Genomic DNA, 13,995 nt, shown 5'->3' on the forward strand with positions numbered 1-13,995 from the left:
GGGAAAAGTATGGTGGAGAGCACGGCGAGGCTGAGAGCCAAGAGCCAAGGGGAGGTGGAAAGCACAAGACTGCAAAGATGATGGTTGGGCCAGAGAGCACAAGCGGGGCAGCAGAAAGAAGCAGGATAGGAGGAGCAGTGGGGATGGCTGCATATAGAAGAATCATTCTCTCCATCTTCCTCCTGCAGTCTTTGAATGCCTGCTTTTCCTCTCCCTCTTGCAGGCATTTGACTGTTTTTTATGTACACTGGCTGTGCACGTGCAGCACCTTTTTCAGCATGTTCTCCTAGCCAATCAAGATGAATGAGCCAATGGATCAGACTGGGCGAAGATGTCAGTTATAGCGGTGGAGATCTCCGCTCTCACAACCTGAAGGGTCGTTGTTTGGAGGGTAAATCCGACCCGATGTGCAATTCTGTGCACACTGACACATTCTTTACCTGCAGCACAAATCAGCTCCAATTGTATATTGAATTTAGATTTGTTTTGTATTTGGGGTGAATGATAATCATTTGAATCAAATTATTATTATTATTTTTTATTTCCAGAATGTGGCAAAGATTATTCTACTGTAACAGTGCAAATAACATACAAGTCTGTACCCGGCGTTCAGCCCACACTTTCCTCTAGTAGAATATAATAACATTGTTACTATTTCCGTCTTCCTGCAGATCTGCAACATTCTCCATCCAGGTGTTCTCTTATTCTGTTTCTATTATTAGCATCAGCGTTGTGTGTTGGTCATGTGACAGCTGCGGCTCAGGACAAGCGATCCAATAGCAAACAGCGACACCTGGCGACCAATGAAGAAGTGATCGCTAGAACCAATGGCTGCGAGCCTCTCATGGTAGCAGGAAGAGACGGAACCATAACACACACAGGCCGGGAGCTGGGATGGGGAAGAGTGTGTTTGTCACCGTGGGGACCACCAGCTTTGATGAGCTCATCTCCTGCGTGTCCACTGAACGCTGTACAAGTGTAAGGAAGGTCTCTACTAGTGACAGAACTGCGAGGAGCTTCGTGTGTGATCATTACTGGGGGGGGGCGCACTGCATTGTAACCACACCGGTGGAGGATGGTCTACCTGATTGCACTTTAGGTGGACCTTCACTGACTTTCCATAATATTAGAAGCTCCTCCTTTCCCACAGATGCATAGGAAGAGAGAGAAACCAATCAGCTTCTGTGTTTTATTGTCAAAGGGTAATTGAACAAGCAGAAGTTAGAAGCTGATTGGCTGCCATGTACAGCTACACCAGATTTTGCTCTCTCCAGTTTTAGTAAATCTACCCCATACTGTCCGCCTCCTGGGACAGTGCGAGGCTCAGTTCTTATGTTACTGCTCAGATGAAAGGTTTTATGCAAACAGCAGCAACACAAACCATTGATTTGTACAGAATACAAATCTGACAGCTGCTGCTGTGTACACACACATATACATACACACACATACACACACACACACACACACACACTGCGCATTCCTCAGTTATAACTGTCAGCAAAAGAACTACTGATTTTTGTAGGTGGCTGCTCCTGGCACCTCTGCATCCATGTGAATGTCGTCTAAGCCCTTGTACACACGGTCGGAGATTCCGACGGAATTTTTCCTATCGGACCGTTTTGTCAGATATTTCGACTGTGTGTGGTCTCCATCGGACTGTTTCCGTCTGAATATCCGGCGGATATTCCAACTTGCCGGTAAAATTTTCCGACAAAATGCTCCTATCGGACATACTCCGATCATGTGTAGCCTACTCCGATGGACAAAGTGCCACGCATGCTCAGATCAAATTCCTAGACCAAAGCTATTGGCTACTAGCCTGAACGTAGTCCCATCCTAACGAAATAACGTCATCACGTTATGTACAATCGGATTTTCCGACAACTTAGTCCAACAGTGTGTATGCAACATCACTTCCGGACCTCTTCCGGAATTAATCCGTCGGAATTACTCCGATGGATTTGGTTGTCGGAATCTCTGACCGCGTGTACAAGGGCTAAGAATTCCCATTAAGCCCCCGGTTCACATTAGTTCGATTTGGTGGCAATGGCACTGTCCGAATCAGTGCAATGCCGCGTTGATTCGCAAAAGTAGTTTCTGTACTACTTTTTGTGATTTTGGGGTGTGATTTCCATAGACATCTGTACAGAAACCCACAATAAATAAATAAAAAGGTGATCAGCGCAAAGTATGTACCAAATATTACTACAAAGATGGAAAATCCTTGTTTCACAGCAGCAGCTATTTTATTAATTTTATTCACTTTATGAATTTATGGTAATGTGGTGTGCTTTTTTGAAAATAATTTGCATAGTTTGCACAGTTGCAGTTTTGCACAGCAGCTAAATAATTGCATGCACAGCAGCGATTTGCATTAGGATTCACCAATAGTATTGATATAATTATTGATTTATTGCACTTTATCTATGGAGTAGAATACATATCAAACAAGGATTTTCCATCTTTGTAGTAATATTTGGCATATAGTTTGCGCTGATCACCTTTTTTATTTATTGTTGTTCAAGTACATAGTATACACTTTAGGTCTAGCAGCAATCTAACCGACATACCACATTCAGATATGTTTCACTTTGATAGCGCGAGGGAATCCCATTTTTCTATGTACAGAAACCCACACAGATGTCTCTGAAATTGCCCCTGAAGGGACTGACATGCGGCAATGAAATTGTGTGAGTTCAGCAGAACCTGCACTGAGAGAACAATGGAGGCCATGGAGGTAACTAGAGATCATGGGGTTCCATAGCAGCATTGTGATGATGATGGGGGGAGCTGGCAGCTGCCCTTCTCCACACTCCACTTCATGCTGCTGGTCTCTTATGGGTGAAATGATGTCCAATATCATTGAACAAACTGCCAGTGAACACAGGCTGCTGGGCTCATAGGAGAATGTTCCACAAGTGTCCTTCTCTGCAGCATTTAGGACTGCCCATGACCACAGGGAAAAGAGGACCCAGAATGTCACATTGGAAGAAACCAAGTGAAGAGGTATGTATAGAAAAAACAAATGCTGAGAGACTATCTGCCTTGTTTACATAGGTGACTCTGTCACCGTGATGTCTGTGTCCATTCTGTGTCTCTCAGAAACAATCGCGGGTGGCGGTGGACATCGGCCACCCGCTGATTGGCTCCCTTTCTAGCCAATCAGCATGCAATCACACCTCCGGTGGCACTTGTGTGCCCCCTAGAGCACCTGCAAGAAATGACGTACAGGTATGTCATTTTGCACAGGAGATCTTATTTGCCGCAGTACATGTACGTTAGGCATTTGGCGAGTCGTTAAGTCATAATGTGCTAGTATGCATCATATACAGTAATATCATACAGGATTTATATAGCGCCAACAGTTTACACTGTGCTTTACAATATAAAAGAGACACAATACAGTTATAATACAATCAAATACAAAAGGGCCCTGCTCAGAAGAGCTTACAATCTAATAAGGTGGTGCAGGTGATACAAAAGGTTGTAACTGTGGGGAATAAGCTGATGGTAGTGGTAAAAGATTAGTTGGAGACGTGATAGGCTTCCCTGAAAAGATGAGTTTTCAGGGATTGCCTGAAGGTAGCAAGAGTAGGGGATAGCCGGACAGGATGAAGTAGCGAGTTCCATAGGATGGGAGAGGCTCTGAAGAATTATGACAGACTTGCTTGAAAACAAAGCCCCCCAGCAGCACATCTTCACCCAGTCTTCTTTCTGGGTTTGCGGGCTTCGGCTATATGAATGACCGATCCAACGATGACTCCACTGTTCACGGCATGGCTCTGAAGGAACAGCACAGGTATGCCGTTCCTTCAGAGTAGATTCAACCCGTGATGTCTACGGCACATGCAAAGTGCATATCTCCTAAACTGAGATATTTAGGGTACCTATAAGTAAGCGTTAGTGTGTTTTTACTTCCGCTTTTAGCGGTGTCAGGCATTTCTATTTACAGCTTCAAAACTCCTCTCCATGTTTATTCTATGTGTCCATGCACACATAAGCGTTTTAAAGCAGTAAAAAAAAAAAAAAAATAGGGCCTGCGTGTTCTGGAGCAGCAGCCTTTTAGCAGAAAAAGCGCTGACCGCTCCTAAACGCTACAAAACTCTGCTAAGCGCTAGTGTTTGTTTTAGTGATTAGCTGGTTGTTGAGGAGCGGACCGCAGAAGCCGGTCGCAGCATTCTTAACAACGGATGAGTCATCAGCTAAATGGGAAAAAAAAAAAAAAAACAAAAAAAAAAAACATTGCCGGCTGTGTCAGTTGTGGATATTTTTAAACTGATTGTGGATATTATAACTGATTCACCAGCGATACAAAAATGTGAAATAAAATGGCATGAGGGTCCCCCCCCCCATTCCATACCAGACCCACTCCAAAATGAAAACTGGCATGGGGTTCCCCACCCCAGACACTTATCTGAGCATGCAGGCTTAACCATACCAGGCCACATGCCCTCAACATGGCAGAGTGCTTTAGGGAAGGGGGGGGCTCTGCCTCCCCCCACCCCAAAGCACCTTGTTTCCATGTTGGTGGGGACAAGGACCTCTTCCGCCACAACCCTGGATTGTGGTTGTGGGGGCCCTCTTTAACAAAGATCCTGCCCCCCCATGTGAATGAGTATGGGTACCTTACTGTGAGGAATCCTTTCCATATGTAGAGGGTTCCTTTTTTTTTTGTCTCTTCAAATGTATAGAGTGCCACTGTTTCCTTTTGAATTGTGACAGTGAACTGAACACTAAGTTCATTATATTGACCACTTATATATTGAGGCATGTTGATCATATCCCGGCCTTACTTGCCTTTACTCAAGACAGAATGAATTTGGTTCAGTTAATTGTTTTCCATAGCTGAGCTCCTCCATGCCTATTATCAGTTTGCCCTTCTCTACTCTTTCTCCAGTTACCCTTTTTAGAGAACTGATTCCCAGAACAGAACTGCATATTCCAGCTGAGGCCTTACTAATGTACAGGGGCATGTCTCTCTCTGAAGTCTATCTGTTTATAATGCATAGCTTTTTGTCTTTGTGCAGATCCTCAAAGAACTTGGGTACAACAGAATGATTCTTCAGATCGGAAGAGGAACAGTGGAGCCAGAGCCATACTGTACTCCTAATTTTACTATGGATGTTTTCAGATACAAAGATTCCCTTGTCCAAGACATTAGGAATGCAGATTTAGTTATAAGCCATGCAGGTAGAATGTTATTTTCTATGCGTTTTTAAATATATTAATTTGAAATGGTTACATAGTAAATATCATCCTATAAATCTTTTTCCATGTATTCATAGTTTGCCCTCTGCCCTCTGTTGTACTTTAGGAATATGTATAACTGGTTATGTCAGAACAGATGGCATTATTTCACTTACGTTGGTTGTTCATTCTTGAACAAAACTGCGATATGCAACAAAGGAAACAATCCTGCACAATACTTGATAAACTTTTCTTGTTCAACTAAGCGTATACTGTATAGCAGTCCTCCATTTTTTAGTGGAAAATTAGGGCTGGCGAGCGTGGGCTGCCTCAGAGTGGGGGGGGGGGTGAGCACCGCCGACAGGTGGGGTTGAATGGGAGCTGTTCTCCCAGTGATCGCCCCGGGGAAGAGAGAGGAGAGCAGGCAGCCGCATCATAAGAGCACCGAGGAACATCGCTGCAACAGCTTTCATTAGAATTGCAGAGTGTTCCACACACTCGCTTTCACACACAGCCCCGCCTTCTGGCCCGGGTACTTTGATAGACAGATTACCCGTCCAATGCTGGGATGTGTGACATGTATCAAAGTACCGGGGCCAGGAGGCGGGGCTATATGTGACAGCGAAGGGTGGGAACACACGGCAATTCAAATGTAATCTGTTACAGCGATGTTCCTTGGTACTCTGATGATCCGGCCAGCAATCCTATTCCTCTCTTCCCCTGCACAGGTGAAGCTGCATTGTTGGACACAAGTAAGGTAGCATTCAGAGGCGTAACTAGAACCTTCAGGGCCCCGGTGCAAGAAACCATGAAGGGCCCCCTCTGACCCCCAGCTGGGGCCCTTCCCTCTGAGCCAGTAGTGGAGACGCCAAGGCCTGGTCGCAAGTGCAACGTTTGTGACCCTGGTAGTTCTGCTGGCGCCCCCCCCCCCTTTTTTTTTTTTTGTAATGTGTATATGCATGTAAACACACATGCACACACGCATATATAAAACACACACGTGCACACACATTGGGGAGGGGTACACGAGCCCCCTCAGCACAGGGCCCAGTCGCAATTGCGACCCCTATACTTCCACCCCTGGTTGCATTGTTGGGCACAGGTGAGGCTGCACTGATAAAGTTGTTAGCATTTATTTTTGTAACTTAAATATGGATAAAACATTTAAGTGTCATTTCATGAGATAATTTATGAGGGAGTCTTTAGGAGTGGAATTAGGGGCAGGGTAGGGGTTGGGTGGGGCAACTGGTGGAGAGTAATCCTTAAGGCCTGGCTTGTGGCTAGGGACTTGAAATTTTGAGCCCTGCATTATACAGTTGATAGTTTAATCCTATCACATCTAATATTTATATCCATGTATCTTCTTAACTATAACATATGAAATATGTTGCCAACAAAAGTACATTAAACTGAATTGTTGCTTATTTTTTTTTAAGGTGCTGGAAGCTGCCTAGAAACACTTGAAGAAAAAAAACATCTAATTGTTGTGATTAATGAAAAACTGATGTCCAACCATCAGCTTGAACTGGCCAATCAATTGCATAAGGATGGACATTTGTATTACTGCACATGCAGGTATAACACTCAGGCTTGTCGTGTCAAGAATGTCTTGTGGTACAGCTGAATAAGAAGTGTGCATTTCTTTACATGCAGAACTGCATTGGCTGCAGAGGGCACTCGCATAAAGTTGTTTTCTTACATTTGTCATTAAGTAAAGGTCACTGAGGGGCTCATTTCCACACCTGCTCACAGGCTGCAACACAGTTAGTCAGTGATTTATTTAGTGATCAAAAGCTGGAAGACATGTATGTCTAATGAACAAGTGCATCTCCCATGTGGCAGCCCCTGACTACATAGGGGAATGGACAATAGCCCCACTGCACTGGACTTTTTGCTGTGGGATCACATATTTGCCTACCTCCCTTTGTGCTTGGAACGTTCCGCACAGTGACCAGGATCTCGCCAAGAGTCCCGGGCCCATGTTCTAATGATCGGGACATGGATCAGTCCCAGGGAAGCCCATCCCCATGTTTTCTGTCTCTGTGGATGGACAATTAGTATTTGTGTTAGTGTCAATGTGTTTTAGGTAGGATTAAACAAAGAAAAAAAAATGCACACTTCTTTTTTTTCTGGGCTATACTACAGGTACATACAACAACTAACATATACATATGTGGTATCCCTGCGATTGTAAGGAGCAGGAGAATTGTATTTGTGGTTGTTCTTTGGTAGTAGGTTATGGTAGTAGCAAGAAATATACAGCTGCTTTTTTATTACTTTCAATATCGGGAGATATCCATTACCATTTACCATCAAATGAAAGCCCAATTAGGCCCCTTTCACACATGCGGATGGTATGTCCGTATTTCATCCATCCGTTTGCGGATGAAATACGGGCCACACATTCATCCCTAGACACCCGCAGACACCCGCTATTGTCCGCCTCCGCAAATGTCCGATTCTGCAGACGGAGGAAAATCCTATTTTTCTGTCCGTCTGCAGAGCGGATCGGATGAACACGGACACACGGTCCGTGCTCGTCCAATCCCCATAGAGGAGAGCGGAGAGCTGACAGGGAGCGATCCCCGCTGAGAGAGCGGATCTTCACGGGGCGGATCTTTACTGATCCGCCCCGTGTGAAAGAGGCCTTAGTCGTGGAAAAAAAAAAAAACAAGGTATAATCCACCTGGATGCACAAAGTAGTTTTAATGACATGTACGGCTTTACTAACACATATCAAAGTTGCAAAATTGGGCTTAGCCGCTTAATATTGTTTTACCCTTGGTCGCAAAGGGGTTAATGACAGTTGTTACGCTTCATGTTTATGGGGACTGTCCTTTGTATTTAAAATCGGGCTGCAATACTGATACATTTTTATACGAGAGGGCCACAGCATTAGCTTTAGGGCCGGTTCACACAGCGGGCGATGCGAGGCGACACGACTCGCCTCGCCTCGCTCCCGCAAGTCGCCCCCGTTCTGTACAATGGAACCGTTCTGAGAGGAGCGACTCGAGTCGCTCCGACTCAGAAAAAAGGTTCCTGTACTACTTCTGGGCGACTTCGGGGGCGACTTGCATTGACTTCTATACAGAAGTCCTCTGCAAGTCGCCGCTGAGGTCGCCGCAGGTCGCGGCGAGGCAAGTCGGAGACGCCTCGCCGCGCCTGCAGTGTGAACCGGCCCTTAGTCTGAATTTTGGTCATAAATAAAAGTGGTATGTCTTGTAAACGAGACTCATTTACCAGCACAGAAATGTACATGCAGAATTGAAAATTGCAAACACTTGAAGCAGTATTAAACCCAAAAGCAAACCTTTAATTTATTGCAACTTACCAATTCTTAGATATGATGGCTGCATTAGGTTTCTTTTTTATGCTTTCTTTCTTCTTCTTCTTTCATCTGGTGATCTAGCCACTAATGCAGCCACCACATCTAATGACTGGTTTTGGGCTCCATGCACACTGAAGCTCAAAAAAGCCTTTTCTGGACGCCAGATTGCTGGCAGAAAACGCTGGTTGAAAAACTTGCGTTTAACAGCATTTTGTACTAGCGTTTATTAGCGTTTATGGGCGTTTTCAATAAAAATACACAGAAGACACTCCAAAAATCCCACAGTGCATTCCAAACTCCCACAATGCATTGAAAAAATAGAATGCCGAACACTAATTAACGCATGTTTATGAGCGTTTATCGGCGTTTGTCGTTTTTTGGCGGTGAAAAACTGCACTTTGAACGTGAATTTCTGGCATTCAGAAAAAGGCCCATAAACTCCACTGCTTATTAAAGCTAAAAAACGTCCATGTGGGCATGGACACATAGGCTAACATAGAGTGGAGTTTATGGGCTTTAAAAAAAAAAAAAAACGCCCAAACTACAATAAACTGCAGTTTATGAGCTCCAGTGTGCATGGAGCCTAAATGGCCAAAAATGTTCCTGTCTAGCAGGTTTTCCTTCACAGGGCACCAACCAAAGTGAGAGGGAGGTTCTAGTATAGATAAAAATCACAGACAGCAGTATAAAACAAGATGTTGATTGGGGTTTAGAACATCTGTGTATTATTATTATTATTATTATTATTAATATATATATATATATTTTTTTTTTTTTCATACTATCTATCTAACTTGTCCTGTATCAATATGTAATTTTCTGTTTTCTTTATTTTTGCACAGTACCCTGGGAAACACGCTAAAGTCCATGGATCTTTCATCTCTGAAGGTTTTTCCACCAGGCCAACCTGAAAAGTTTGCTGAATTTTTAGATAAAGCAGTGGGGTTTACATAGTTTAGAAAAGTAGAAGAAATCTATTTCCTTTGGGAATATTTGGACACATTTATAATGTGGACTCCTCCAAATGTTTATAGAACTGTACTTTAATAGCTTTCATTATCATGGCATGTTTTTGCCTATTTCTAAACCACTGTCCTGAGAGCCTGCTCCAGATGTTATCTTAATGTCTCCACACTGTGAAGGTGAATAATGCTGTATGTTTGTTAGCAAAAAGGTAATACACCAATGCCCTAAAAACATGACCTTGTTAGTTGCCTGAGAATAAATTGTGAAAAGTCTATATTGGCAACAATCACATCTTCCTTTTTATTTTATTTTTATCTTTCATTTGAATGCAAAGCAGAAGCTAGAGGGTTGCTGGGGTTAGTTATCATCTTTAGTTTTTTCTACAATGTTGTCCTATATGAACAGAACCATTTTATATTTATTTGTTTTAAATTAATTACAGAACTGTGCATGAGAGTGAGCCAAAGAACAGGAAAAGTGAAGGACTCTTCCACTTACTGAAAATAAGTGAAAAGTTCCTCTGCCACCCAGTCATCTTAGTAGGCACCCAGATTGTCTACTATTGTGGTGGATGGTTCTTCGTTCAGCAGCCCTGGTACCTTCAGCATATACATATTTTCTTCATCTTAGGCTGACATAACATCCATAATGGAGTGCAAAAGCTTGTGGCCTGATTATTTTATCATCATGGAAACTCCTGATAGTATTTTGTTGCCAGGGGGACCTCTACTCCCCTTAAGTGTTTCTGCCTCAACTAGAATGGTTGGTTATTTAATTGGCCGATGCCTTAAAATCATATGCTTTTGGTGATGTTTCAATATTACAAAGATAAATAACTTTTGGCCCTACTAACCACCACAAGCCGCCTGTACATAATCCTGCAGCTCATTATACAATACTTGTACTTCTCTGTATGGTATGCTATAGGGGGGGGGGGGGGATATTCACTCATGGGGTATGCTTGGCTTTCATGTGCTTGGGTTTGGGGTTCATCAGGGTGTGCAGAAAGAACGTCTGCCCTTATCAGAGTTATGTGCGGACATCTTGTTAAGCCTACTATTAGAAGCATATGTTGATTAAACTGCTGTGACATGTTCACTTTAAGATATTGCTTTTCAGGAAAGTTTGTCAAAATATTTTATTTAACAAGTTTGCATTATAGTTTGTGTATTGTTTTACCTGTCTTTGCTATAAATTTTATACTGTGGATTTTGTATATGCTCATCCTGTTTACTGTGTAGAACATTTCTATAGGTGTAAAAGTGTGTGTTTGAGTAATTTCAAAATGAATGGGACAAATAAAAACGGGGTGTTCGTAGAATTTTACTAGTCAATTTAGGTAAAGCACAAGTTTAGCTTAAATTTTGTTTTAGATCTACCATTTTATCAGCCTAACTTTCCTGTAATGCAGTATGTCATACAGAGAGCTGGATCCTGGAAGAATTTTTACTGCAGGGATGCCAGTCCATTTTCTGTCTCTGAGCTCCCAGTACATGGAGGGTTAGTAGTTTTGGGTCTCTGAGCTGAATTAAATAGAAAAACATCCCAACTGGGACCCACCCCTTCTCCTGTCTCCTCTATTGAGTAGAACTAATTTCATAACGTCACTGTCTATAGATGGGGGAGCATCTGAAGCATCGCATAATCCTCTTTCCCCAGTCAGACCATGTTACATGCAGTGTACACCATGAAGGAACTTTTCTGAATGGATGGGGAGAAGGGGTGGGTTCTCATCAAGGGCCCTTTTCTCCTGAATTCAGCCCTGAGATATGAAGCTATTAACCCCCTGCACATCAGAAGTTTAGAGAAGTGAAGAGGACGAAATTTCCAAGCAGTAAAGATTTCTCTAGGATCCTGCAAAGTGTACTTCCATAAAGCAAAAATAGGTTAACTAAATCTTTAGGTTTAAAAATAAACTTCTCTAAACTTTTGGCTTTACTCTTAAAGTGGTTCTGCACCTAAAAAAATATATATATATTAAAAGCCAGCAGCTACTAATATTGCAGCTGCTGACTCTTAATAAAATCACACTTACCTGTCCCAGGGTCCAGCGATGTCGGCGGCAGATGACGAGCGATCGCTCGTCTCGCTGCTGCCCCCGCCGCCATCCTCTGTCAGGGAATCGGGAAGTGAAGCATTGCGGCTTCACTGCCCAGTTCCCTACTGCGCGTGCGCAAGTCACGCTGCTCGTCTCTTCTGGTCCCCGCTGTGTTCTGGGAACTGTGTGTTTCCCAGAACACAAGGGAGGGGGGGCGGGGGGTCTGCGGCGGTCTGCCCGGAAGTGGGTGCATATACCTGAATTATCCAGGTAACTGCACCCCCTCCCCCCTGAAAGGTGACAATTGTGGCACCGGAGGGGGGGAGGGATCAGATTAGCGGAACTTCCCCTTTAGGGTGAAGAACTGCTTTAACTCAGAGCATATTGTAAGTGATGAGAAAGTGGTTGGATTCTGCTTGCATGATCATTGCATACCATTTACATGAGTTTTCATTGATGAACATTTCAAGCATAATATTTGTTATTACATTATTGACTTTTATAATTCCCCCATTAAACAAAATGATGTAGAGTACATAGAGCCTTTACATTAGTTATTGCATAAAGAAGCTCATAATCTAATGTTAAAACCACAGCCATACAAGCATATTTGGGAGAAAGCCAGGTAAACTAAATTAATTTTTATTTTTTTTGTAGTTTGAGAGCACACCAGAGTATCCAGGCAAATATGAAAAGATCATACATTGGATTGACATAGGCCTTCTCTGCAGCACAGCTTGTCTTTTCATACATAATATAGGATTGAATTGTGAATTCTAGAAGTTCTGATGGGCCCATGTACCTAATATTGGATTGGCCTTCTATGCAGTGTAGACTGACTGATCATACATTGTATAGGTTTGATATCCGCCTTTTTAGGTTTTTCTCATTGTTTTGAGCACACCACCTGGCTAAAATGTTACTATGTATTGTGCTGCAATGCATGTGTGTGTCGGTGAGGTGCATGCAAGTGCCATTCAGAGTGAGTAACATTTGTTACAGTGCGCAGTAGTGAGAATGGATCCTTAGGTGTCTATTTGCAACTGATTTTCGCAAAAGATTAACATAACTCAGACAGGATTCACACAGTTTTCCAACTTAATCCAATTAGATAAAATGTGTAAATCTAAAAGTTGTGTACATTTTGTATGAAACCATTTTTATAAAATGGACCTCTGGCATCTTTGTAAATATTTGGAGAAATTTGTACAGACAATTTAAAATTTTTGGGGTACAGCACCTAAAGTCTTGGTGCTTGCGCCCAAGTCACAGATGGGTATGCAATTAGGGTGGCAACTAACGATTATTTTCATAATCAATTCGTTGGCCAATTAATCGGTTAATAACCTTTAAAAAAAAAAAAGTGGGTCAAATTGATGATCATTTTCAACCACAGTGACGAGAAAATTTGGAAATAGAAAACTTCTTAGTCAAAGGAATTTTCAGACACTGTATGTGGTTTTCGTTCAGAAATTACATTCATTTTTCATCAGAATATTCTCATCTGGAAATTGATCTGTGTGACCAGCATAAAGCTCGGTACACACCTATGCAGTTTGCTTTTGATCTGTTTCTGCCGTGCTTTTTGCTGTAAGTTTTGATTTTTGCGCACGTGATTTTACTGCAATTTGCATTTTTGCCTTTTTTTTTTGGGCAGATTCAAAACACAAATTGCTGGAAAAACACATTACATGCTTTTCTGCAGCTTTTCCATTGAAGTACATTGAACCAATAAAGCACCATTTTGCGTTTAAAAGTCTCTGACCCTTTCAGATGTGAACGTGTCCCATAGGAAACCATGTAAATGAACTGTAGTGCATTTCTGCAAAAAACACCAATAAACACATAGATGTGAACAAGGTCTAAGACATTTACTAACATAATGGGGTTAAAAAAACTAAAAATTAGCCCTTTATAGTAGAAAAAAGCAAATAATCACTACTGTAATGGGTTAATTTTTTTTTTTACTGTAGAACAGTGAGTAATATTTACAGTAGTGATTATTTGCTCTTTTTGTACTATAAAGGGCTCATTTTTATTTTATTTTTTTTAACCCCATTATGTTACTGGCCGATTAATCGATTATGAAAATAATAATCGATTAGTTGTCGATTAATCGTTTCAGCCCTATATGCAATTTTGTTTGTGTCTGCGGTGGGAAAGCAGTGTCCACACTCTGTGTCTCTCTGTCTCAGTTCTGCTCTCTTCCCTTCCGCTGCGCCAACCATACTGACAGGCATTTGACCAAAGATTTTTATATAGGGGTGGGCAGGGCCTGATGGGGAACTCCATGTCACTTCAATCCACTCCACTGTTTATTGACAGTGCATAGGAGTGGGTGGATCCTTGGCCACTATTTAGTCCAATAGCACCTTCCTTTTGAATCTGCCAATGCTGCGTAATGTCACACAGAACTGAAGCAGACCTGACGGGGAACTAGTCCTTCAGGTACCCATCGGGCTCCAGTGACGAG

The 13,995-nt window shown here is 42.5% G+C and overlaps 1 protein-coding gene across 1 annotated transcript in view; it reads left to right on the plus strand.

Annotated features, from left to right (window-relative positions):
• Positions 1 to 788: 788 nt before the first annotated feature.
• Positions 789 to 13,995, plus strand: part of ALG13 (ALG13 UDP-N-acetylglucosaminyltransferase subunit) — a 273,986-nt gene continuing 260,779 nt past the window's right edge. The window contains exons 1-5 of the mRNA XM_077485629.1: positions 789 to 978; positions 5,031 to 5,193; positions 6,627 to 6,765; positions 9,361 to 9,462; positions 9,927 to 10,023. Coding sequence (XP_077341755.1) covers positions 895 to 978; positions 5,031 to 5,193; positions 6,627 to 6,765; positions 9,361 to 9,462; positions 9,927 to 10,023 — 585 coding nt within the window. The 5' untranslated portion in view covers positions 789 to 894. The remainder of the gene's footprint in view (positions 979 to 5,030; positions 5,194 to 6,626; positions 6,766 to 9,360; positions 9,463 to 9,926; positions 10,024 to 13,995) is intronic.

The sequence above is a fragment of the Lithobates pipiens genome, unplaced genomic scaffold (genome assembly GCF_037356315.1).
Source record: "Lithobates pipiens isolate NorthernLeopardFrog02 unplaced genomic scaffold, aLitPip1_a1.2 Scaffold_1, whole genome shotgun sequence".
In the NCBI taxonomy this organism is placed as follows: domain Eukaryota; kingdom Metazoa; phylum Chordata; class Amphibia; order Anura; family Ranidae; genus Lithobates; species Lithobates pipiens.